Here is a 27,508-nt window from a genome sequence, read left to right on the forward strand (position 1 = left end):
CGTTGTGCAGAAGCCCAGAGAGGGACAGAGACCTGCCCTAAGTCACACAGCCAGGAAATGGACGGCAGAGCCAAGCCCACATGCCATGTCTCCAGGCTTGAGACTCGTTCCAGAAGGAGATTCCGGGAGCTGAGTCCCAGCAGATGGATGTCACCTGCACGGACACCCACCACGGGACTCCATCCTCACAACTCACACAGTCAGGCCAGGAGGTCTAGGCCAGAGCCACCCAGGGACCTTTCTTCCCTCCGGCTGTGCCCACCTCTTGGGTCCCTGGGAGAGCAGTCCTGGCCCTCACAAAGGGACACCGCCCTGTGTAAGGTACTGGAGGAGGAGACATCCCCTTGAAAATTTCTCCTCCAATGCACTCTGCCCCACCGTCTGAAACGCAAGGAGAACGGTTAAAAGAGGGAATCCTACAGCTTTAAGAGATGGGTCAGAGCACGTATAACCTTAATACTACATAATATTAAAAAGCTCCATTTTTTGAGCACTTACTATACAGCAGGCACTTCATTCAGCCTCGTAGAATAACTACCATGTGCAGTGCCATTTGCTGGGAACGCTTTCTTTTTTTTATTTTTATTTTTTTTAATATATTTTATTGATTTTTTTTTTTTTTTTTTTTTTTTACAGAGAGGAAGGGAGAGGTAGAGAGAGCCAGAAATATCGATGAGAGAGAAACATCAATCAGCTGCCTTTTGCACACTCCCCACTGAGGATGTGCCCACAACCAAGGTACATGCCCTTGACCAGAATCAAACCTGGGACCCCTGAGTCCACAGGCAGACGCTCTATCCACTGAGCCAAACCGGTCAGGGCTGGGAGTCCTTCTTTGACCAAAACAGATGAAGTCCTTCCTTCACACCCTCTTTCTAAATCTTCACAACTTCTTACCAGGTAAGCGTTGTCACCCATAATCGAATAAAGTGACTTGCCCCCACTCATATTGCAAAGTCACGGCAGGCAGTGGAAAAGTTACTGAGCCAGCAGGTCTCCCAAGGCAGGGAGAAATGGATGGGAGAAGCTGCCAGGGGCACAGCCGTTTCTTGGCCAGCTGGCATGTGGCTCTGCTGCCAAGGTGCTGACGCACAGAACCTGGCACAGGACGGCTCAGTTCATGCCTGTGAGCCGGGCGCAAGGTCTCCCCACTGTCTCCTGTAGAATCACAGTTTCCTCTCGGCACGCAGGAGGAGGGAAGCAGAGGAAGGGGACTTGACAGACCCAAGAGGGCATCTCGCCGACCCAGCCATCCATAGGCCATGTGGCCTTGAACAAGTCATTTCCCTCTCTTGGGTCTGTTTCCTTCTCTGAAAACTTGGGGTATTAACAATAACAATGCCTACTTCATGGTCAAGCTGTGAATATTACAATAAATAAACCACCTCAGGTAAAGTGCTCAGAGCACTGAGGAGGACTCCGTGCTGTGTGTGACCTTTGGTCATTAACTACATGGGCTTCATTCGCACTGAGATGGCTGTGAAAGCGCTCTGCACTCCGGGGAGAGCTGGGCCCCAGGCGGGCTCATGGCCAGTGGAGATCACAGAGCTAGAACCTGGGAAACCCCAGTCTAGCCCTCTACTCCATCAGGATGTCCATCTCGAAGGCTCTCCCCAGCCCCTTTCAGAATTCCCAAACTGCCGGCCGCCAGAAGCACACAGCCAGCTGTCCTAGTCTCCTGTCTCCCAGTGTCTGCGAGCTCCTAGTGGAGGAACCAGCCCGACTCTCTCCCCGCAGCACTCTGTGCTCAGTGCCTAGAAATGAAAGAAAAGAATCTTACCTAATAAAAGAGAAAATGCAAATTAACCATCACTCTGCTACACCCACAGCCAATCAGAGTAAGCATGCAAATTAACCCCACAAAGATGGATGCTAATTTGCGTAAGCTGTTGTGGAGCATAGTGAAGCCTGCTATGAGGGGAAGGGGGCGACGGAGGGATCTCCTGGAGTGGTCCTCCAGACAGAAGGGAGGACTTGCCAGTTCCCAGGCAGCTGGGAGTGAAGCCAGGGGCCTATTCTTGCACGAATATCATGCAACGGGCCTCTAGTAAATAATAACACATTAATGATGAGAGAAAGGTGTGTGTCTGTGTTTTGTGTGTGAATGCTGGGGCCTCAACCCAAGGGTGTCACTGCCCAGGGGCTTCGGAGCCTCTGGAGCTGTTCCCACGTGGGTCCGTGGCAGTTGCCAGGCAGGGAAGGCCAGGGCCCAGGCCAGGGAGCTGCTGCTGCAGACAGACAGGGCTGGTCTTTGGTGGGAGCCTAGCTGGTGCCCAGCCTGGGCTGTTCCGAGTCCTCTCAGAACGCTAGGGGCCCCTCTCTACCTTGAGGAGCATTTCAAAGTCCAAGCCAAGCAAACGTCCTTACACAGCTGCCTCTGGCAGCCCCATCCTGGTCACAGAATACCCCTGTCTTTGGGGTCTGCTCTGTGCCGGGCACTTCGGTAAGCACCTCACTAGATTATCCAGCCCTCAAAGGGGAATCCTGGAAGTAAAGCGACTTGCCTACAATCACACTTCTAGCAAGTGGCCAATAAGCAGAAAAATCAGGATTCTTATGAGACTAAACATCATACTAGAGTCTGACCCATTCCTTGGCCTTAGATCTAAGAAGACACAGAAGCCCAGAGAGGGCAAATGCCTTGCCTTAGGTCAATAGCCAGTTAGCTTCAGAGCTGAGTTTTGACTGCAGGACAGGTAGGAGACTGAACTTGAGGACTCCGACTTACTCTCATCACTCTCCTGCCCTCCCCACCCCCAACGGCTCTTATGTGACACTTGACATTATCCATCACTCCCTCCCTCTGGGAACGCCCTCCTCCTCCAGTTTCCATGGCAGCACATCTCCCCGTCCTCCTCCAGTTTCTCCCACTCCACAGTGGCTCCTGAGCCTGGAGGATCCCTAGACTGGGTCCCCAGTCTCTTCTCCTATTGCTGCCCCAGAAGCTCATCTACATTCCCTCCAGGCCTCTAGCTCTGACCCTCTGACCTGCACGGCAGCTCCACTTGTAAAAATAACAGCCCCAGCCCCTGGTCAAACTCCTGGTTGAACTCCGGGTTGAGGGACAATTTGCATATTAGGCTTTTATTCTATAGGACAGTGTGATGTTTTTGTGGCCAGAAATCTTGCTTATATCAATTAGCCTATGTAAAATGGTTTTGTTATACATCATGTCACTTAAAATTGCACTTTCCAAAAACTAGATGAAGTTAAGGGGGGACTTGCTGTACATTAACTCATCAAATCCTCACAGCCTCGTGAAAGATGTTTACTCTACAGATGAGCAAACAGAGGCACCAAAAGGGAAAGCCAAGATCTGATTCCAGCCTCAACCACTTCTTCCATTACAAGAGATATGAAATTGTAGGAGGCAATAATTCCCTTCCCTCCCGCCTCCTGAAGAGAGAGAAATGGGAATTCGGGGGAAATCAGATCTAGTTTGAGAGCCCTGTGATGCTCTAGAACTACACTGTCAATTTGGAGCTTTAAAAATGTATGTTCAGTACACTTTGTTTTTTAAATAGATTTTTATTTATTTCAGAGAGGAAGGAGGAGGGAGAGAGAGACAGAAACATCAATGATGAGAGAGAATCATCGGTCGGCTGCCTCCTCCAGATCCCCTTCCAGGGATCGAGCCCACAACCCGAGCATGTGCCCCTGACTGGAATCGAACCCAGGACCCTTCAGCCTGCAGGTCGATGCTCTATCCACTGAGCCATACCAGATGGGGCTTCAGTACATTCTAAATTGCGAAGAGTTAGAGAGCATCAGGGGGAACAAAAGTTCGTGGAAAATTGCCCTTTTCTTCAAGTCTTTTCATTTGGTTTTAAGTCTTCAAAACCTCACCCCTCGGTTCTACGGCTCTTCTTCAATGATGTCTGGAATTCATCGTTAAATTCTTGGAAACTTGGACCCTGGAATTCCACTGACCCAAGTTCCGCTACCAGTAACAAGCTCTGTGACTCAGGGTGAGCAGCTTGACCTCTCTGAGCCTGACTCCTGGTCTAAAATAAGGGTAATCGTCCTGCTCCCACCCTGTCCCCCCAGGAATGTCGTCGGACACGTTCAGGTCTGCCACGCCCTTGAACACTTCCCTGTTTTGTGCACACGCTGTTCCCTCTTCTCAGTGGCCGACTCCTAGTCATGCAGCAAGGCCCCCAGACCCTTTTCCGGCCTCGTTCAGAATCGCTACACATCTGTTTCCGTGAAGAGCTAGAAAAGGTACTTCCTTGTGACACCCTCCCAGGGCTCCCTGTGGCTACACACCACAGGGAGACACAATCATCCATCGTTTATGCTTTGTCTCTAGTGCGGGCTTCGACTTCCTGAGGGCAGGACCGTACCTGACTCATGTCCAAGTCCCAGTGCCCAGCGTGCTCACAGCCCGGCATGGCACGTGTTTCCGTATGTTCAATGCTTTCCCTTAAACGCACATGGTCTGGACCCAGCCCCTGCTGACCCCAGGACAAATGTATGTATGAGAAGCAGTAAAAGGGAGCCAGTCGGTTATAGCCACAGAACACGGTAGTGAACAGGCCTGGGGCAACCTTGAGCAGCCCGTTCTAGGAAGAATTAAAGGGGACACGGCAATTGCAAGGAAAATAAACAGACTTGGTCCCAGCATCACCCCCTTCGGGAGTCTCCCCTGGTTCCTAAATTGTCTGCTTCCTCTGACATCTCCCCAAGGCATTCACACGAGGGGGCCCAGGGGAGGAGTGGTGAGGAAATGTTCCCATCCAGCTGATACCCACCCCCATTCGGACACAGAGAGCCCATGGTCACAGGCTCCACCTGAAGGGTGAAAGCGAGCAGGGACCCCAGACCTAGGTAACTTTGCAGGTGGGTCTGAGTGCTGGGCACAGCCCCCCATCTTCCCAAGGCACTAGGGGGGCCTCTCTCGGAAGAAAGCAAGTCCCAGTTTTTCAGCTCCGGGGACCTCACCCTGAGGAGGGGACTGTGCTTTGCCCACTAAGGGTATCCCTACACCTAATGTACCCAGAGCCCACCCTGGGGCCCCAGCCCCCACCTTGCTGAATGCCAGTTCAGCCCCTGCTGAGTGACAGCCTCCCAGACACAGGAAAGGCTTTTGTTCCAAGGAAATGGCTGTCAAAGGGAGAAGAGGTTCATTGTTTCTTTTCTCCCCCCCACACCCCACTTTTATTTCTTTTTTCTTTTTTGCTTGAGACAGACGTCAATGTCTTTCCATCTGCCCCCCAAAGGAAAGATGATTAAATGTTTTTACAAGGATGTCAGAACACTGCTTCAATTGGGAGCCAGGGTGCTTGGCTGAGGCTGCGCATGTGTGAGGAAGGGGAAAGCGGGGGACGGGGGACGGGGGGAGGAGAGGAGAAGGCAGGGGGGGAGATAAAGCAAGGGGAGGCCAGGGACCAAGGACAGACCCTGGTACTGTGGGAAGCAAGGTCTGGGCTTGCCTCAATAAAATGCCAGACTAATGAAATGAAATACTCTCTGCCTAGCTCTGGTGGACCCGCCTCTCAGCAGCTTGAAGGGGGCAGCGAGAGCAGGTGGAGGCCTGGGGGTCCAGGGAAAAGGCAGAGGGGAGCACACACTGACAGGAGCATCGCAGTTATAAAAGCCTCAGAGTCACGTGGGCCGCTCCAGCTTTCTGCGAACACTGGACACGGCGGGGGCATCCAGAGGCGGTGAGAGAGAGGATTGTTGGAGCTTCTTCTCAGGGGCCCCAGGCCCGGAGCAGGGTGCAGGGAAGTCTGTGCTGGTGCTTCAGATGCCCGCCCTGTCCCCGGGGCACTTACCCACCTCAGAGCTCTGACCACAGTCCTCTGTCCTGCAGCACCTGGGCCAGAAAAGCCAGGGTCCTGGGGAGCCCCCAAAGGTCTGTCCACTGACCAGGACCTAACCTCAAAGCAGAACCAGCAGCACGCCCACCTCCACTTCCTGCCTCGGCCCTCCCCCCCCCCACCCCTCGGCACGGAGACCAACCAGCAGCTTCGGTTTTGGAACTGAAGCCACAAAGCCTCTTTGCTCCTTGTGAGCCCAGAGAGGGAGTCACGCTGAGGAGTCTGCCCCACCCGGGGCCCTGGTCTGCTCTATCCTGGAGCCACCCGCCCGGCCCAGTGTCCGCCCCCACCCCACCGAGGGGCAGCTGGGCTCTGCCTCCAGGCGGGGGCTCCCTGCCATTCCAAGGAAATGACTGTCCAGGAGGGAGAGGGTTTTTGTTTGTGTGTGTGTGTGTGTGTGTGTGTGTGTTTTCTCTCCCTCTCTATTTTTCTCTTCTTTTTATTTATAGGGATGGCAAGTTGGACCCGGTCCTGGGCAAGTCCAGCCCTGAGCCCCACCTCCTGCTAGAACTCAGGGCTGGGCCTCCAGCCCAAAGTGGAGGCCTCCGGCCCTGCACACAGGCCTATCGCTGCGGCCCTCCCTGTCCTGTCCTTGCGTTCAATCCAAGAAGAGGCCCCTCCTCCCTACACAGAGGCCCGATCTTGCAGCGCAATTCTCAAGCCACTGCCCCCTCCATCACTGCCCCATGGGTCCTGGCTGGGCATCTTCACTGGCAAGCCCAGCTCAGGGTCAGAACTTGAAGCTCTCCCCATGGGAGAGGCCCAATTTATCCGCCCAGTTCCAGAGCCACAGGTCCTGCTCCCCAGCTCCTCCTCCTCCTCCTCCTCCTCCTCCTCCTCCTCCTCCTCCTCCTCCTCCTCCTTCTCCGGCCAGAGCCTCTGACCAGGCCCTCAGTCCAGAGACACAACCCACCACTGCCCAGCCCTCCTCCCCGCCTCCGAGGTCCACCACAGGGGGTGCCCATCCCTCTGCTCCAGAGGTCCACCCACAAGGGGGCCCCAGCTCTCAGCCGTGGCTCCTCTCAAACCTGGGTCTGTTTTTCAAAACAGAGCCCCCCCCCCCCATCCTCCTGCGGCTCCCTGGCCCCCGCCACCCCCCCTTCGCCCTCGGTGTGGCCTCCAGGTCCCTCCGGAGGGGCGCGCCGTGCGCCGGCCGGGCCGGTCAGGCAGCGGTGCCCCCGGGACCCTCGGACGGGGTGCAGGCGGTGATCCGCTCGCGGACGGTGGCTTCCCGGGCGCGGCCGAAGGCGCCGGGCTCGGGGCGGCCGCAGGGCCAGCGGCAGAGGCGGCGGAAGCAGCGCTTGAAGTTCTCGTCCAGGAAGGCGTAGAGCAGCGGGTTGAGGCTGCTGTTGGCGTAGCCCAGCGCGATGCACAGGTGCAGCGCGGCCAGCACGAGCGGGTCGCGGCGGTCGATGTCCACCAGCGTCCAGACGATGACGAAGACGTGGATGGGCGCCCAGCACACCACGAAGGCGCCCACCACCACCAGCACCATGCGCGTGATGCGCCGCAGCCCGCGGTCCTTCTCCCGGGAGCCCGACAGCAGGCGCACGCTGCGCAGGCGCAGCAGCATCAGCCCGTAGCACACGGTGATGATGAGGATGGGGACCACGAAGGCGAAGAGGAACACGCAGACCTTGGTCACCGTGTCCCAGTACCAGCTGGGGCTGGGGAACTGGAGCGTGCACACCACCGCTCCGTCTGGGCCGCGGGAAGAAAGAAAGAAACACAGGCCGGGTGAGGGGGCTGGGGGCCTGAGGGGCTCGGCCGCCTGCCCACCCGCCCTTCTTAACCAGGTCAGGTCCCACTGCCTCCTCCTAAAGAGGCCCTATAAAGTCTCTGAGCTTATTGGTCTGACTCAGCAGCTGGGCCCTATTCCTCACTGTCAGCCTTCAGTTTACCGGCCATTAACTACAGCACTGCTGGGGGCTGCGCCAGATGGGCCTCCTCACTTCTCCCCCACCCCCCCTCTCTCTCTCTCACAGACACACACACCACTTCCCCCATGTGTGCCATCAGCACTCATATGCCACTTGCTGTGTGACCTTGGACAAGTGCTGTTGCCTCTTTTACTCCGGGTGATTCCTCCACCTGGGATATCTTGCACTGCACGTGACGAACGCTTATTCATCCTTCAAGACCCCAGCAGGATTGGCCCTAATACAGAAGGTCTTCCTATATTCTCTCCAAGTCCCTTTATAAGCCCAACAGTAATGCTATAATTTAGCCTAAGCTCCCTAAAGGCCAGTTATTATGATAACTGGAAACAGCTCACACATTTCCAAAGTAACTTCAGTGGGGTCAATATTGCTACACTGACATAGAGAGAATGAGTTTAAAAGCAGGACTCGGGTCCTATTAACGGAGTGGTGTGGCCTGGAGCAAATTATTGAAACTTCAAGAGCTTCCCTAAAGTGGGACTGACAGCAGCACCTAAACCTCACAGGTTTGTTGTGAGGAGTAACTGGGCCAGAGCATGTGAAGCACAGAGCACAGTGGGGTTCCAGCTCTCTGTGCACTCACAGGGCAGATACATGTGGGCGTCCAAAGGTCAGGGCTAGGGCTGGGAGCCAAAGCTCAGCCTCATGGCAAACACTTCTGACTGCCAGACTTGTCCAGAGATAAGAATGAGCCCCCTGTGTGGGCCTGGGCTGGACGCGCACCTTAGGGGATGCTGTGAGATACAGACACAGGCTGAGGCGGCCCAGGAGACGCCCAAGGTCTTTTGGAATTTGGAATTTGAGGAGCTACACAGTGGACTTGGAGCCTGAGGGTTGAGTAAAAGGGGCTGGGAATCCACAGACGGAAAGGGCCAGGGACGTCAGGGTGGCAGGATCCACATGGATAACTGAGTCCCAGACTTCATTGTGCAGATGGTAGGACCAGGCCCAGAGAGGAACAGCACTTGTCCAAGGTCAACACAGCAAGTGGCATATATCGATACATGCTGATGGCACACACTGGGGAAGTGGGGTGTGTGTGTGTGTGTGTGTGTGTGTGTGTGTGTTGAGGGGGAGAGGGGGAGAGAATGAGGAGGCCCATCTGGCCCAGCCCCCAGCAGGGCTGTAGTTAATGGCCCGTAAACTGAAGGCTGACAGTGAGGAATACGGCCCAGCTGCTGAGTCAGACCAATAAGCTCAGAGACTTTCTAGGGGCTGTGCCCTTGTGAGAGTCAGTGATGGCCAAGAAGCCTCCACCAAGCTGTTCCCCTCTCCCACCACAGCTCTGATGATCTGCAAACCTTCACCGCAGGGGCCAGGAGCCTTGGGTTTTAGGCCAAATTCCACCAAATGTCTGGCTGTGTGAAATAAACCATGGAGATGGGAGTCTCTGCCTTGTCTATCTCATAGGCTTAATTATCTTAATTGCTGCTATTTATTGGGCCTTGGCAATGAGCTAAGTATTTTACACTTACAACCCCATGATATAGTTTGTGGCTCGGAGAGGTCAGGGACCAGTGTCTTTGGCATCCGGCTGAACTACTTTTCCCACTTCTTTACATACTTGGAGTCATGTGACCAGCTATCACTAGGCAGAGATGGGCCATAACATTTAAAAGTGGTTGTGCTTTCTCACCGCTCCCTCTCCATATTCCTCTGCTGCCCAGATCCAGCCCTGGAGGATCCAAAACCATCAGGTGGGGCCTGGGTCCCTGAATGATGTGGGGCATAGAGACCCCCCCTCTTGCTTACAATGAACAGTAATGTGAGTAAGAAGTAAACTTCTACTGTGTTAAGCCACTGCACAGCTACCCTGACTGATAGAAGTGGTTACTATACTAATAATTACCATTCTGCTCTGAGGGAATGCACCTTTCTACCGTCACTCTCTGAAGGCCAATCTCTAGGCCTTGCTTTGGTCATTTGAGCCATTGACTTCACATTGGGGTGGAAGGGAATCTGGGATGGGACTGCCGGTCTTGTGGCCTCCGTTGCTCAGCCTCACCCCACTGGCCATCCATCTATCTCCTTAAAGAAACCCTCAAAAGTTTCTTTTGTCAGGGAAGTGAAATGACTGATCCAAGGTCACACAGTGATGGCTACGTGGCTACATGCTCATCAATCAGCCATCCATAATCCCATTGATAATTTCCTTTGGCCAGCAATCCATAAGTCTACTGACGAGCCATTCATCCACACCACAGTCAACCATTCCCATTCCTCATTGGCCAACCATTCCCATTCCCATTGGTTGACTATCCATATTGCCACTGGCCAGTCATCCACAATTTCATTGATCAGCAATCCATATCTCTACCCTAATAAGCCTATAAACCCACAGAGACCCCACATGTGCTGCCTCCCGTGGCCACTCACCCCGGGGACGGGTCACAGCCATGATCATGATGGGCACACCAACACCTGACGCCAGGACCCATATGCAGATGTTGATGAGCTTGGCCTTGGCGGGTGTGCGGAAGTCCAGGGCCTTGACAGGGTGGCAGACGGCAATGTAGCGGTCCACGCTCATCATGGTGAGCGTGAAGATGCTGGTGAACATGTTGTAGTAGTCGATGGAGAGCACGGCCTTGCAGAGCAGCTCCCCGAAGGGCCACGTCTCCATCAGGTACTTGGCGCTCTGGAAGGGCAGCGTGCTGGTGGCCAAGGCGTCTGCCAAGGCCAGGTTGAAGATGTAGATGTTGGTGGCTGTCTTCATCTTCGCGTACCTGAAGAGAAAAGGCATATATCACCGTTCCAACCCACAGACTCCAGTTCCACTGGAAACTCAGGGAGGTGAAATGACTGATCCAAGGTCACACAAAAGTCTGGGGCAGAGGAGGGATTATAAGCCTGACCTATCTGATTCAGCATCATTCCTTTCCACTCTAACAGACGGAAGGGCATTTATCTGGCTTGGAGTAACTTTGACAGAAGGTATTTTAGGGGGGGGGAAAACATTTTATCTTTTTTTTTTTTTAATATATTTTATTGATTTTTTACAGAGAGGAAGGGAGAGAGATAGAGAGCTAGAAATGTCGATGAGAGAGAAACATTGACCAGCTGCCTCTTGCACACCCCCTACTGGGGATGTGCTCGCAACCAAGGCACATGCCCTTGACCGGAATCGAACCCGAGACCTTTCAGTCCGCAGACCGACGCTCTACCACTGAGCCAAACCGGTTTCGGCAAACATTTTATCTTTTAAAAATAAAACGGCTCCTGAGAGAAACAGATCAAGGTTCTAACCTGCCTCTACAGTTTGTCAGCTGAGTGCTTCTGGGCTAGCAACTTGAACTTTCTAAGCCTTAGTGTCCACAACTGTAAAAAGAGGGACAATATTTTTACCAATCTCATTGAGTTGTTATGAAATGTAATGAGATGATACAGCACTTAGGCCAGAGCCCAAAGCTTGGTATATGATAGATGTTATTATTCTTCACATATAAAAATGAAGCTGGGTGCTAGACCAGAGTGACCCGACCCTTTACCACTGACCTGGCCTTCTGGGAATGTGATTGGCAGCTCTGAAGGAGGGACTCTGCCTAGCAGAATGATTAGGACCTTAGACCACCTGGAATGTCCTCCATGGGCTCCCAGTCCTTCCCACTGTCCTTTCCAGACTATCTTATTCCCATACAACTGGTCTCACCGAGCTGTGGGAAAGGGGAGCAGGGGACAGTGTCAGACTTTCAACACAGAGCACAGGCCCAGTTGTCCAAGCCAAATGTCCTCAACCAGGCCCTGAACCTGACACTCTCCAACACCCATCCCTCCATGGTCCACGCTGCCACACAGCTGCTTGCACCACCGTCGGCCCCTGTGTGGCCAACATTTCCAGTCCTGGGCCGGGCACCAGGTCTGCTGGAGGAGGCGCGCACACTGAAAGCAGTTCCAGTGCAATGTGATCATAGAAACACACCAGGACACCGAGGCAGGGGTGAGGACTGCTCTCATGTCCCTGGAGTGATCTGAGAAACCCAAAGAAGAGTTGTACGAGTGACTCTTCATATTTCAGATCAGAAGAACTCTGCGAGGCGGAGGGGAGTGCTTTTGTGAAAGTGTGGCCCAAGGACTTCCCTCACAACCATTGGAAGGACCTCAAGAAATGCCGATTCCCGCCGAAACCGGTTTGGCTCAGTGGTAGAGCGTCGGTCTGCGGACTGAAAGGTCCCAGATTTGATTCCGGTCAGGGGCATGTACGTTGGTTGTGGGCACATCTCCGGTAGGGGGTGTGCAGGAGGCAGCTGGTCGATGTTTCTCTCTCATCGACGTTTCTAGCTCTCTATCCCTCTCCCTTCCTCTCTGTAAAAAAATCAATAAAATATATATTTTTTTAAAAAAAGTTTAAAAACAAAGAAACAAACATAGACCTCCTTGACTCGCAGACCCAAGCTTCTCTCCACTCTGCCCAAGAGTGGGACTGCGCTTCTGCCTCTGCCCCTCTAGGCTGGACAGATGCGCGCCCTCAAGGTGTTTGGAATGACTGAATGGATTCTATCAGCTGAGGCTCCATGATGTCACTGATTTGTTTGGCTTTTATACTGAGTGACTCATTGTCCTCCAGAGCCAGCATCTGTCCCACTCCCTCCCAAAATAGCTGTCACTTGCCCCGCAGCTGGAGAAGCAAAAAGTTTTGCTCGAAGACAGCAGAATTGCAAGTCTTGGAAAGTCTGCCGTCAGTGGGGTGCGGGATCACAGCTGTGTGGGAGGCAGTCTCAACCCCACAGCTGACTCGTCTAATTTTGCTTCTTTTACGCAGAACAATTAGAGGCTGTTCTTCGCCTGCTATTTTGATTTATGAAGGCTCCTTCCATTCCCGGGGGGGGGCTGAGATGCTGGGAAGTAGGTGAGGAAGCTGCTGTGGCTGGTCCAGGCGGGGCTGAGAGGCCCAGCGATGCCGCCAGCCAGAGCCCCTCTCCTCACCGGCCTCCCCACCCCACAGCTAACCAGCACCCAGCCCTGTCCTGTTGGCCTCCTCTGACAAATCAGTCCGCTCTGCCCTAGATGGTTTTGCTCAGCGGTTAGAGCATTGGCCCTCGGCCTGAAGGGTTGTGGGTTCAACTGCCAGCCAAGGGCACGGACCTCAGGTGCTCGATCCCCAGCGCTGGTTGGAAGTGTGCGGGAGGCAACCAATTGATGTGTCTCTCGCACATCGATGTTCCTCTCTCTCTCTCTCTCTGTTTCTCCCCTTCCCTCCCTTCCACTTTCTCTAAAAATCAATGGAAAAAATATCCTTGGATGAGGATTAACCAAAATAAATAAATAAAAAACCATGCTGCTCTCCTGCTCTCAAGGCCAATTCCACAAACTGGCCCCAACCACCTCTCGGGCCTCAGCTCCCAGAACCTTCCCTGGATGGCTGCCCCCTGCCCCTCACTTCTTCCCTGTTCCTCGGACACATCAAGGCCAGGCCTCTGGCCTGCTGATCACTCTTCCTAGAAGCCTCGAGGCCCCAGGTGTGCATGGCTCGGTCCTTCACGTAACTCAGGGCTCCATTCAAATGTCGCCTCCCAGAGAGGCTGCCCTGACCCCCCATCCCTACCACCACGCTCTAGCTCCTAACGCTGCTTCCTTTTCTTTACATCACGCACTACCGCGTGGCTTAGCATTTATCTTCTTTTCTGTCCATGTGACTCTCTCACCCACATCCACTCCCTGAAGACAGGCCCTTTGTCCACTGTGTCCCCTGCTATGTTATCGGCCCTACCGACTGCGCCCGGCAAATAGCAGGCTTTCAATAGGCATCTGTTGCCAAAGCTGGTTTGGCTCAGTGGATAGAGCCTCGGTCTGCGGACTGAAAGGTCCCAGGTTCGATTCTGGTCAAGGGCATGTACCTTGGTTGCGGGCACATCCCCATTAGGGGGTGTGCAGGAGGCAGCTGATCGATGATTCTCTCTCATCGATGTTTCTAACTCTCTATTCCTCTCTTCCTCTCTGTAAAAAATCAATAAAAAATATTTTTTTTAAAAAAATAGGCATCTGTTGTGTAGGTCAGGTCTCCCCAGCTGGTCCGGGGACCACCGCAGCAGCCTCTCCACCCCTCAGGTCATCATCCACATAAGCCGGGAGCTCACGGCCACAGGCAGATCGGCTCGGGGCACGCTTCTGCTTACAGTCCTCTGTGGCTCCCCATTGCCAGCTGGGTAAGAGCCGAGCTCCTCAGACGGGCCTTCCATCTGTGCGGGCTCCTTTCCCACAGTGCCTCCCGCGCCAGCCACTCCACCGCGCGTCCCTCCCCGAGAGACAGCCACGGTAATGGTGTGGCGGGAATCCTTCCGAACCACATAGAATAAACAAGGGGCCGAGAAGTACTGTCTTGTATGCCTATAGCTGTTTATAAAATTCTCTCTCTGCCAGTGTAATACAGTGACATCCTATGAAAAGTCACATCGCACTCTAACGAGAAGAGGTGCCCCTCAGCCCTCCCCTCCCCCACCCTCCAGAGCCTCCCCTTTCCACGTGTTCAGTTATCCTTCTCATTATTACCTCCATCCTCTTAAACAGCACGTTGAAACGGTGGTTTCACGTGAGACAGTAATGAATGTTTGTATTCGCTCGAGCCGGGCTAGGCGGCCGTAACAGACAACCCCCAAGTCTCAGGGGCTTCACACAACCAAGACAGCTGCAGGGCCATCCACGCTCTGTCTAGCTGCAGCACAGCCTTCCACCGGAAGCCGATGGGCTAGAACTATCATGGCCCCAGCCAACAGCAAGGGGCTGAGTTCAGTCTTGTATGTGCCCAGAAGCAGGAGAACCGGGTATTACAGAACACTAGGATGTCCTCCACACTCCCCGTTAATGGACTCTCTCACCACCCAACTCCACCGCCCTCTCCTTTCTTCCAATACAGTTTTACCACCATTTTAAAATGTAAGTGAAACTGATATTCAAGGTTCATATCCCTTTTTTTTTTTTTTTTTTTTAGGGTTTACATTCTTATGACTTTGTCGATATTGTCCAGCTGAGCCAAATGGTATGCTATAATCACATTTATTTTCTTTCTTTTTTAAAATATATTTTATTGATTTTTTTTACAGAGAGGAAGGGAGAGGGATAGAGAGTTAGAAACATCGACCAGCTGCCTCCAGCTGCCTCCTGTACACCCCCTACCGGGGATGTGCCCGCAACCAAGGTACATGCCCTTGACCAGAATCGAACCCTGGACCTTTCAGTCTGCAGGCTGACGCTCTATCCACTGAGCCAAACTGGTTTCGGCTCACATTTACTTTCTAATACAGATTTTTGTTTTTCCTGGAATAACTGCCTCCTTTTTTCCATTTGTACACATATTGCTATATTTCCTCAAACATTCCAGCAGATGCATAAAATGCCTTTCCCATACAGTCACTTACCAGTGCCTTCTCTTTTCCTAATGATCCATCTCCTGGAGTCACCCTCCTGCCTCCCCACCCCACCCCTCTCTTTTTTTTTTAATCCTCACCAGAGGGTACTTTTCCATTAATATTTAGAGAGAGTGGAAAAAAACAGAGCGAATGCCCTTGACTGGAATCGAACTCGGGACCCTTTGGTCCACAGGTCAACGCTCTATCCACTGAGCCAAAGCGGCTAGGGCCCTCCTTCCTTTTCAATCTGCCGGTAGTTTCTTTCCGGACCAGATGCACACCTGTGCTCCTGTGTTAGAGCACCTGCTATCTGGCTTACACAGCTTTTCTTTTTTCTTTTCTTTTTCCTTTTTAAAAAAATATATCTTATTGATTTTTCACAGAGAGGAAGGGAGAGAGATACAGAGCTAAAAATGTCAATGAGAGGGAAACATCAACCAGCTGCCTCCTGTACACCCCCTACCGGGGATGTGCCCGCAACCAAGGTACATGCCCTTGACCGGAATCGAACCTGGGACCTTTCAGTCCGCAGACCGACGCTCCATCCACTGAGCCAAACCGGTTTCGGTACGTCTTTTCTATCTTGGTTTATGCCCTCATGTTGGTGCAGCACACCCTTTAGTCACTTCCTGAGAGAGGACACATAGAAAATAACACTTTCACATTCTTTCATGTCTGCCAATGTCTTCCTTGTAGCCTCGCTTCTTATCTCTGACTGTGTAAGGATTAGTAGGCTGGAAATCATTTTCCATCAGAGTTTTGAAGGCCTGGCTTCCTCATCTTCTCTACCTTCTATGTTGCCACTGAGGTATCTGAACCATTCTGACTCCGGCTGATCTGTAAGCTGGCGCCTCCCCCCGCCCCCCTGCGGCCAAGCAGCTTTCAGTATTGTCTCTTTACCCCCAGTGTTCTGACGTCCCTGGTGGTGTACTTTGGGTGATTCGTTTTCATTTTATCGAGCCTCTCAGTCTGGAGATTCAAGTCCTTCAGTCTGAAATGTCCTCATAGTTATTAGTTCATTTCCTCCTCTGCTTTGTCTGGAACCCCTGGACAATCCGCTAGTCAGACATTGGGCCTCCTGACATTGATCTCACAGGTTCTTATTTTCATCTCCATGTCTTTGGGGGACATTTCCTTTTCATTATCTCCCAACCTTTTTATCGACTTTTTCCAACGTTGTGGCTCCTGTGTTTTGTTTTCTTATTATTCCTTTTTATGACATCTATTTCATGGATACAATATCTTCTCTGACCTCTCTAAGGAGATGATAGTTTTTGTTTTTTTGTTTTTTTTCTTCTTCTCTCTGCATTTGTCTTTTTGCTTCGAATGTTTTTGTTTAATTGCCTGTACTGGCCTTTCTCTTCTATTCTGGAGACTGCCTTCAACTATCTGGTAAGATGTGACTAAAGGTGGATCTTTCTATGAAGCACTAACAAACTCATTGATAGGCGTGTGTGTGTGTGTGTGTGTGTGTGTGTGCGCACGTGTTTGCACACGTCAGCACAAGGGCCCTGTAGGGGGATTGAGCAAAGATCTGGCTTTATTCTGGGGACAGCTAAATATCAGTTCTCCTCTCTGAGGCTTTCAGAAAAGAATCCTCCCATCTTCCTGCTGGCAACACACACCTGGCTGTAGGGGTTCTGGTAGCAGGGACAGAGATTACCATGGGACCCCTCCATTTTCCATTCGGTGTCTCTCTCTGACCCTTTCTGCATCTGCTGGCCCTGAGCTCAGAGTTTCTCCAGGTTAACTTCCCTAGGGAAAAATCTTGACTTCCTGCAAAATGGGGCAGTCGCCTGGCTGGGCAGGCCTAAGACTGAGAGGCCTACATGTCTCACTGCTCCCTGTATGGGCAATCAACCCCCTGCCCGTTTCCAGTCCCACACTTCACCCCTGCTCCGCCGGGTACTCCTCTTCCAACTGCTTTCCATCTTCCAAACAGGTGCTGGCAGCTCTTAAGAAACATAGCTGAGGCATAAAAGGTAAAGGGACTTGCCCAAGTCACATGACCCGTAAGTGGCAGAGCTGGTATTTCATTGAGGCATTCTAGTGCCAATACACTTGGTAATGACTTCCCTCTACTGCCCCTCATGTGTGTTACCTTCCTTCCTCCCCACCTCTCATAGTCAGTGAAGAACTCCAGGGATGTGAACTTGTGCTAAAGTCCTCCACTCAACCAACAGGTATTCACAAGCACCTCTTACGTGCCAGGCACTGAGGAGGGGACATAGGAGAGATGGAGACAGTCTGGCTCCTTGAAATGTATGGTCGTAGGGAGGGGGCAGACAGTGAACAAATTGCTCTGTGAATTAGTGCATAGTTACCCACTATTACCACCCTGCCATGAAGGATAAGAGAAGGGTCTAGCGACGGACATTACCAGTGGGAGCTTGAGGGGGTTTGCGGGAGGAAGCTGGCATAGACTGGGAGGTCATCGATGGCTTCTCTGAGGAGATGTGCTATGAACTGAACCGTGTTCCCCAGAATTCTCATCGGAGCCCGGCCTGTGTGGTGGTGTTTGAGATCGGGCCTTGGGAGATCTTTAGGGTTATATGGAGTCATGATGGGATTAGTGCCCATTTAAGAAGAGGCACCTGTTATAAGGGCACTAATACTGTGTTTCCCTGAAAATAAGACATCCTCCGAAAATAAGACCTAGCGCATGGAAAGATAAGACATCCCCTGAAAATAAGACCTAGCGCAACTTTGGGAGAAAAAATTAATATAAGACAATGTCTTATTTTTAGGGAAACAGGGTATCTCTCTCTTTTTCTCTTTTTCCCTCTCCCTCCCTCCCTAACCTCCTTCTGCTCCCAATCTTCCAGTCGCTCCCTCTCTTCTTATCACGGGAAGCGAGGAAGAAAGCTCTCTGACACCTTCGCCTCCAAAGCCATGAGAAAATCAGCGTCTGTGGTTAAGCCACCCAGTTTGTGGTGTCGTTATGGCAGTTGGAGCTAAGACAAAACAACACCTCTGCCAGGCTGGAAAGAATGAGGAGGAGTCAGCCATGTGAAGGTGAAGGGCGAGGCTGTTTCAAAGAACATGCACAAACACCCGGTGGCAGGAAAGAGCCGGGTGAGCTGCAGGGAGAGTCATAAATCCAGTGCAACGAGAGGGGAGCGAGCCAGAGAGGAAACAACAGGAGAGGCAGCAGAAGTGGCTGCTGAGAAGTCAGTCACGCAGAACCTTCGAGCCATAACAAAATGTTGGATTTTATTCTGAGTGCAAGGGGTTGGGGGAGTCCTCAGAGATTTTAAACAGAGGAGTGACGTGATCTGATGTAGGTGTGCTCCTTTAAAAATCACTGACTAGCTGAAACTGGTTTGGCTCAGCGTTTGGTCTGCGGACTGAAAGGTCCCAGGTTCGATTCCAGCCAAGGGCATGTACATTGGTTGCGGGCACATCCCCGGTAGGGGGTGTGCAAGAGGCAGCTGGTCGATGTTTCTTTGTCATCGATGTTTCTAGCTCTCTATCTCTCTCCCTTCCTCTCTGTAAGAAAATCAATAAAATATATTTAAAATAAATAAATAAATAAATAAATAAAATAAAAATCACTGACTACTGTGAGAAGGCTAGATGGAGGGCAGAGCAAGAAGGGGCAAGGGATTGAATTCTATAGAAAAATAAAGTGCTTATTGCCCCACGCCCAAAATCCTACCTTGGTTTCTGGTTTCTTTTCTTTATTTCAAAAAGTTGTGGATATGACATTGAGCTCCTACTTTAATATTAAAAATGAACTGAAAATGGATTAAAAAAGCTAACACTATAAAACTCTTAGAAGAAAGTATGGGGAAAGCTTCATGACACTGGATTTGATAGTGGTTGCTTGGATATGATACCAAAAGAACAGGCAACAAAAATAAAATAGATAAATCGGGCTACATCAAAATTAAAAACTTCCATGCACCAAAGGACACTACCACCAGCGTAAAAAGGCCACCAACAGAGGAGAGAAAATATCTGCAAATCACATGTCTGATAGGGGATTTATGTCCAAAATATCTGAAGAACTCCTACAACCCAAACAACAACAAAACTATAACCCACCCCGTGTTATAAAAACGTCTCTAAAAATCTCTTTTTAAAAATATTTTTAAAAACACAGATTGTTTTAAAAGGGCAAAGGACTTAAATAGGCCTAATTCTAAAGATATATAAATGACCCATAGGCACATGTAAAGATGCTGAACATCATTAATCCTTAGGGAAATGTAAATCAAAATCACAATGAGATATTACTTCATACCTACCAGGATGGCTACTATCCAAAAAATACAGAAAATAACAAATACTGCCAAGGATGTGGAGAAACTGAAACCCGTGTGGTAGGAATGTAAAGTCATACAGATGCTGTGGAAAACAGCACAGCAATACCTCGAAAAACTAAAAGAATTGCCATGTGAACCAGCAATTCCTCTTCTGGGTATATAAGCAGAAGATGTAAAAGTAGGATCTCAGACATACATACGCCCCATGTTCATAGCAGCATCCTTCATAAACGCTGGAAGCAACCCCAGGTGTCCATGGGTGGATGAGTGGATAAACAAAATGCAGTACAGCCATACAAGGGGATAGTATTCAGCCTCAAAAAGGAAGGAGATTCTGACACATGCTATGCCATGGATAAACCTTAAGGACACTGTGCCAATGAAATAAACCAGTCACAAACAGACAAGGTACACAGAGTCGTCAGATTCATAGAGGCAGAAAGCAGAATGGCAGTTTCCGGTAGCTGGGGGAGGGGGCAATGGGGACTTATTATTTAACTAGAGGCCCGATGCACGAAATTTGTGCAAGGGTAGGCCTTCCTTCCCCCAGCTGCCAGCACTGGCTTCCCTCCGGCACCGCAGCCCTGGTTTCGTCCTGAAGGTCGCCTGGAAGGACGTCCAGTCTAATTAGCATATTATGCTTCTGTTATATTTAGATTAGAACAGAGCTTCCGTTTGCAAAGATGAGAGTTCTGAAGACGAATGGTGGTGACGGCTGCCAGCAGTGTCAATGCACTTAATGTCGCTGCACCGTGCACTCAATGGTGAAGACGGTAAGCTTCACGTGGTGTGTATTTTACCACAACAAAGAGAAAAGGTTATGGGCAATCAGGAGCTGTTGCTGTCTATTTTCTAAGCTGGAGAAGGTGGTAAGGGCGTCCTTCAGAGCCTTCCAGATTTAGCTCCTCCACAGACAGCTGTGTGATCTTGGATAAATTACTGCACCTCTCTGAGCCTGTTTTCTTGTCAGTAAATTCAGTGCAATCATGCTTTGTTAGGAGCCAAAACACGTGAAAATGTCTAGCTTACTCGCCAGCATATAGACAAGAACTGGCAGCCTTTTGGGTTTTTTTTGTTTTTTTTTTTCTCTTTCTTCTTCTTCTTCTTCTTCTTCTTCTTCTTCTTCTTCTTCTTCTTCCTCCTCCTCCTCCTCCTCCTCCTCCTCTTCCTCCTCCTTCCTCTTCTTCTTCTTCTTCTTCTTCTTCTTCTTCTTCTTCCTCCTCCTCCTCCTCCTCCTCCTCCTCCTCCTCCTCCTCCTTCTTCTTCTTCTTCTTCCATTATTTTTCTGCTTTTTCCTCATAAGATTCAATCCTCACCCTTGGACCCAACCCCAGCGGTGAGGTAAGCTCTGGCTGACCCTCTATTGACTCTGAGATGCACTGGGAAACCCTTTGCTCTCTCTCTAAGCCAATTCCCCATGAGCTCACCTTGAATTACGCAGCTGCTGGGGAAGTGCTCCCAAATACCACAGTCCTCGGAGAGGCTTCACCTTACGAGTTCCAGTCCTCGGAGAGGCTTCACCTTACGAGTTCCGAGTTCCAGAGTTAAACCGATAGATCCTCCCTTCCTCCAGCTGATGGACAGACGTAAACCCCACCTGCAGCCGGACATTCCTGAGCACTGAACCACCAATCAGTACCTGCCAAACACCCTAAGCCCCCCGATTCCTAAGTCCCTAGGTCCCTAATCACCAATCAGCGTGTGCTGAGTGCCCTAAGCCCCGACCCCTATCCTCCCCTTAAAAGTACATGGACCCCAGGCCCTCGCTCTCTTCTGCTCGCTCTCTCTCTCTCTGGAAGCAGCCATCAGTGGTACTCTTCTCTTCAATAAAGCCTGTGTCCTGACATCCGGTCTCCGGCCCTTTTTTATTTCACTATCATAAGCCTCCTGCCCTCTGTCAAACAGCTTGTTGTCAGGGGAGATCATCACCGCCTCTTCTGATTTTCCTCCCATTGAAGGAGACGGGTGTGACTGAAGCACACCTCAAATCCACACACCCTCCTGGGCTCTGACGAGCTGGGCTTCTTGGAGGACAAGCATAAGGTGACCAGACGTCCGGATCGGAACTTTTTTAAAACGCAGCGGGACAAATTGTTAAAAATTGTGACTGTCCCTCCAAAAGCGGGACATCTGGTCACCTTAGCATAGGGGTGTCGAACTCAATCAGAGAAGGGGCCAAAATCTAAAATCCAGCCTAAATCGCGGGCCGAATGGTTTACTGAACAGTCATAAACTGTCATTGTGATGGAAACGCAGCGGAGTGCAGTGATGACAGCGCGGTGCGGGCCACATTGCAAGGCCTGGCGGGAAGGATTTGACCCACGGGCCTTGTGTTTGACACATGTGCCTTAGCACAAGCAAGCTCGCGGTAAGAGTTTTCTCCCCGGGGCACCCGCAGGGCAGCTGGTCAGACAGGGCAGTGAGTGCCTGGCGCCCAGAAGCAGGCTAACGCACGCCCTCCTGCGCGCAGGCCTCGGTGCGACCGGCCTGACCGCTTTGTGCGGGTTGTTTGTTTCCGGCCGCCTCCGCTTCCACGTGCCAGGCTCTACGCCTAAAGCAGCAGAGGCGCGACTTCATCTCATCCTCACTGCGACCCTGAGTGCGAACGCCACGCTCGCTCCACAGATGCGCCACGTTGGAAGGCCTCCCAGAGACACAGGGCTGGGAGGCCACAGGGCCAGGATGCAAGCTTCCATCTGGCTTCCGGAACCCAGGCTTGTAACCCCTCACGTCGGTGCTTTGCTGTTCACTGTGGTCAGAGACCAAACGTCGTCCCACCAGCAGAGAGGTGTGGACAAGGAACCCGGAAGGCTGGCTAACCTTGGAAGCTCTGAAAGGTCAGAGCTAATCACTCACTGTTTAGTTGAGACATTGGTAGCTGAAGCAGCCTCCACCTGTCATATATATATTATTGATTTTTTACAGAGAGGAAGAGAGAGGGATAGAGAGTTAGAAACATCGATGAGAGAGAATCATCCATCAGCTGCCTCTTGCACACCCCCTACTGGGGATGTGCCCACAACCCAGGTACATGCCCTTGACCGGAATCGAACCTGGGACCTTTCAGTCCGCAGGCCAGTGCACTAGCCGCAGAGCCAAACCAGTTTCTTGCTGATTGGCTATTACTGGAATTGCCTGCCTAAAGGCTAGGGGTGTATCCCATAGTCTTAATATTATAAAAGAGATAGCAAGGGCAGAGCGGGGTGTTGTCCTCTCTTGGGCTCCCGCCTGGCCTTTATTAATTAATACCTTTCTAGTCTCTTTCATTTGTGTGCGGCCTCCTTCAGACCTGAACCCTGAACCATGCGGGACGTGAAAGGGGTTCCCACAACTGTCCCCCAGGCCTCCCTGCCACCTGCACTGCCTTATCCAGCATTGGCCACGGCGAGGGCCCCAATCCGGAGGCCAGGACCGCGTGGAGGACACTGGTCCAGGGTGAGCTGGCTCGAGCATTCATCTGGTTTTCACACATTCCTCAGTCCTGCTATGCCCTGTGCTTTGGAGACAATCTGCTCCCAATCCAGGTGGGTCAGGGAGAGACAGACCAATAAACATCAGAGCAATATTGTTACAGAAAACCGAAGAACAAAGCAATACTTAGAGAGAGATAGTTACATTTATTACGCACGGGGCCAGAGGAAAATGTCTCTCAAATTCTGGGCCCCAGCATACAGGAATTCTCCCTATTTATATAATTTTTACCTTCTTTGTCTCCCAAATATGGGGTGTTTCTGGCCCCCTTTTGCAAGTTCTTCAGGAGCCCGAATGTACTGTGGCCTTGAGACCTCAACCAGGGGCCTGGCCTGGCGCCAGCATGGATAACCTTGTCTGGGGAAGGTTAAATTTACAGAAGCCAAATAGCAGGGTTAACATTTCAAACAGCAGTCTTCATACAAGATGGATGCTTCAATGTCACAGGCACAATGACGGGGCCCAATGGGGAGTTAAAGAGAGGAGGTCAATTCAGCATAAAAAATACCCCTCTGGTCATGAGGGGCAGTAGCCGGTATTTACGAACAACTATGTGTAAGGTCTTCGCAGGCACCTATGTTTGTTTTGTTTTGTTTTTTAATAGAAAATAAGCGTTTGTTGGATACTGACTACGTAGCAGGCACTGGGAAAGCGTCCCGGGTCATTTAATCCTCACAGCTCCCCCTACGGAGTAGACAGTATTTGTTACTCCCAGTTTCCACAGCACTTGCCCAAGGCTGCACAGCCAGAAAGAGGCTGAGCAGAGATTCAAACCCAGAGCGCTCCCCTGAAGCCGGTGCCTGCCTTCTTTGACTTCGGTTCCCGCTTCTCTCTTGCGAATCCGGGGCACTCTGTGTGCCCCCACGTATTCTCTTGGACAATGAAAGCATACGTTCCCCAAAGCACGGCATTTGCCTTCCTGCCTAGAACTTACAGCAGCACTTAGCACAAAGCAGGTGCTCCAAACACATTTTTAAAAAATATATCTTACTGATTTTTTACAGAGAGGAAGGGAGAGGGATAGAGTGTTAGAAACATCGATGAGAGAGAAACATTGATCAGCTGCCTCCTGCACAACCTCCTGCTGGGGATGTGTCCACAACCAAGGTACATGCCATTGACTGGAATCGAACCTGGGACCTTTCAGTCTGCAGGCCGACGCTCTATCCACTGAGCCAAACCGGTTAGGGCTCCAAACACATGTAGTGAACGAATGAATGTTGATGAGTCAGTCTCCCAAACTAGACTGGGCCATCCTTCAGGCAAAAACCGTGTCCCCTTCAGAGGGGACAGCATTTACTGGAGGACTCCCTATGGGCAGAGGAGTCAGATGTCCTGACCCTTGAACGGAACCAGTCATGGAGTGAAGAGCTCAGATTGGAACAGCCTTTCCCCACTCTCTGCCTCTCTCCTTCATTCCTTCTTCGATTCCTCCCTTCTAACCTGGACCAACTCAGGTCCTCTGAAGGACATCTGGCCTCTCCCTGTTTGCCCTGAGTCTGAAGTGACTCAGCTCTGCGGCAGCAAAGGGAAAAGCTGTCAGATCATTTATCCAAGTAGCTCGTTTGTTTTGAACCAGACTGAGGGGAATGTTTTTTTCTATTTATACACTAAACCCCATGTGGATCAAAGTCAGGGCAAGAGACCTAAAAGCCAAAACAATAACAGTAACGGCACCAAGGTGAGAGCACCGACCGCAGTCTGATCCACCTTGCGGCCCTGGAGGAACCAAATCAAACAACGGCTTCAGCCTCCATCAAAACGCACGTGGTCCCAACCAGCGGGGATCGCTGGAGTATTCCGAATTCAAATGAATATTCCCAGATGCTTTGGGGGAGCTCAAAAATAACAGCTGCTCACCATAAAATGTCCAAACAATGCAGAATCGTTTAATAAAGAAACCTTTAAAACATCATTACTCTTACAGACCGTCGTTACAGATAACATGCAAACACACATGCCCTGTTTTATATCATTGGGATCTTGCTCTAATACTGTTATGTAACCTGTTTCTCTCAAAACTATGCTGTGACCATTTTTCTAGAACCATAGATATAAATTAATAAAGATTTTTGTGACCAATCTTATTGTTATTCTAGTCCAGAGATCAACTAACTTCTTTCTGAACAGAGAGTAAATATTTTATTTCCTGACTGGTTTGGCTCAGTGGATGGAGCATCAGCCTGCGAACTGAAGGGTCCCAGGTTCAATTCCGGTCAGGGTTTTGTACCTTGGTTGCGGGCACATCCCCAGTAGGGGGCGTGCAGGAGGCAGCTAATGGATGTTTCTAACTATCCCTCTCTGTAAAAAATCAATAAAAAAATATATTTTAAAATATTTTAGGCTTTGTAGGCCATATCTGTTGCATATTCTTTTGCATTTTATTTTATTTTATTTACAACCCTTTAAGAGGGTAAAAGTCAATTTTAACTCAAGAACAGACTTCAGGCTGGATGTAGTTTCACTTAGAGATATTAAAGCTCCCAGATACAATTGCTTAATCAATCCCCGATCGAAAGACACACAGGCTGTCTCCTCTCTTTTTGTTATTACAGATAATGCTGATACGCATCTTCGTGCACCCAGCTAACTGATGCTCTTCTAGAGAGAAAAAGCCGAGAATCGGAGCTAGAAGGAAACTTCACAGGGAGGAAGGGCATTCCCTCTGTGGCCCTCCAGTCAAACGGCTTCGCAGCCTGAATCTGGGTGTTGGAGACAGCAAAGGCCCCACCTGCAGGCACAGCCCGGCCTGTTGTTGGCACAACTCACAGGGTAGGCAAGTTCTTTCTTTTCTCTTTCTTTTTCTTTTTTTGGGAGGGAGGTGGGGTGGGGTAGTGGTGGTGGATAGGGAATGGAGCAGGGCTAAAGACTGGCTCCTTCGTACCTGGCACATTTTTTTCCTGGTTCTGCCCATGGAATCACAGAGACTAACCCTAGCCCTGCTCCCTGGCCCAAGGTGGAAAGTGGAGACAGGAACGGTCCACATCTCAGCCAGCCGTGGGGAGACCTGGTTAACACAGGGAAGTGCTGGGTACGCGGCAGCTGCTGTGGCTGGTTGGCGAGCTGCCTTCTCAGCACGGTGTGGCCATTCCTGGAGCCCCAACGTGGTTTGCCCTCGTGTATCACTGATGTGCTTCTCTGAGTGAAGAAGACGCCACTGCTTAGGTGAATGGAAGGCCCGAGACGACGCAGGTGATTACCTCACAGGCACAGATGGTGTTGGGCCCAGGCTTGTCCCATCTCTCCAGGCAAGATCCCCTGGGATCTGCAATGTCAGCCCTCGTGGCCATGTGCCCCAGGCAGCACAGCCGGCTCCCGAGGCCAGGTGTCCAGGTCTGCCCCGTGGCTGGCTCCTCCATCCCATACTGGACGTGGTCTTCATATATTTCCTCCCTACCTGGCATCACTGCTGGCAGAAGGTCAGCTGAAGCTGCACCCCCAGATCACAACTTCTCCATCTCCTCCTACGTTTAAACCACTCCTGAACCTCCCCGTTCCCTGCACCTCCCCGTCCTGGGCCAGGGCCTCCGCGGGCACTGTCACCACCAAGGCTTCAACGAGTTGGGCTGAAAGTGGCCCCGAGGCTGTGCAGGCACGGACGGCCACGGAGGTGCTCCTGCGAAGACCAAGCACATGCCTCCTGGGCACAATGCGCGGGAGACCCGGATGACGATGGAGACTCAGAGGACTGGGAGACTGACACGGGAGATGATGGAGGACTCAGAGGACTGGGAGACTGACACGGGAGATGATGGAGGACTCAGAGGACAGGGAGACTGAGACGGGAGATGATGGAGGACTCAGAGGACTGGGAGACTGAGACGGGAGATGATGGAGGACTCAGAGGACAGGGAGACTGACACGGGAGATGATGGAGGACTCAGAGGACAGGGACACTGACCTGGGAGATGATGGAGGACTCAGAGGACAGGGACACTGACACGGGAGATGATGGAGGACTCAGAGGACTGGGAGACTGACACGGGAGATGATGGAGGACTCAGAGGACTGGGAGACTGACACGGGAGATGATGGAGGACTCAGAGGACAGGGACACTGACACGGGAGATGATGGAGGACTCAGAGGACTGGGACACTGACACGGGAGATGATGGAGGACTCAGAGGACAGGGACACTGACACGGGAGATGATGGAGGACTCAGAGGACAGGGACTCTGACACGGGAGATGATGGAGGACTCAGAGGACAGGGACACTGACACGGGAGATGATGGAGGACTCAGAGGACTGGGACACTGACACGGGAGATGATGGAGGACTCAGAGGACTGGGACACTGACACGGGAGATGATGGAGGACTCAGAGGACTGGGAGACTGACATGGGAGATGATGGAGGACTCAGAGGACTGGGAGACTGACACGGGAGATGATGGAGGACTCAGTGGACAGGGACACTGACACGGGAGATGATGGAGGACTCAGAGGACTGGGAGACTGACACGGGAGATGATGGAGGACTCAGAGGACTGGGACACTGACACGGGAGATGATGGAGGACTCAGAGGACTGGGAGACTGACACGGGAGATGATGGAGGACTCAGTGGACAGGGACACTGACACGGGAGATGATGGAGGACTCAGAGGACAGGGACTCTGACACGGGAGATGATGGAGGACTCAGAGGACAGGGACACTGACACGGGA

The 27,508-nt window shown here is 51.5% G+C and overlaps 1 protein-coding gene across 1 annotated transcript in view; it reads right to left on the minus strand.

Moving 5' to 3' along the window:
* Window positions 1-6,838: 6,838 nt before the first annotated feature.
* Window positions 6,839-27,508, minus strand: part of OPRD1 (opioid receptor delta 1) — a 33,945-nt gene continuing 13,275 nt past the window's right edge. Inside the window, exons 2-3 of the mRNA XM_036447595.2 lie at window positions 10,136-10,485; window positions 6,839-7,520 (exon numbers count right to left, since the gene is read on the minus strand). Of these exons, the coding sequence (XP_036303488.1) occupies window positions 6,982-7,520; window positions 10,136-10,485 (889 nt within the window). The 3' untranslated portion in view covers window positions 6,839-6,981. The remainder of the gene's footprint in view (window positions 7,521-10,135; window positions 10,486-27,508) is intronic.

This window comes from Pipistrellus kuhlii, unplaced genomic scaffold, assembly GCF_014108245.1.
Source record: "Pipistrellus kuhlii isolate mPipKuh1 unplaced genomic scaffold, mPipKuh1.p scaffold_m20_p_2, whole genome shotgun sequence".
NCBI lineage: Eukaryota > Metazoa > Chordata > Mammalia > Chiroptera > Vespertilionidae > Pipistrellus > Pipistrellus kuhlii.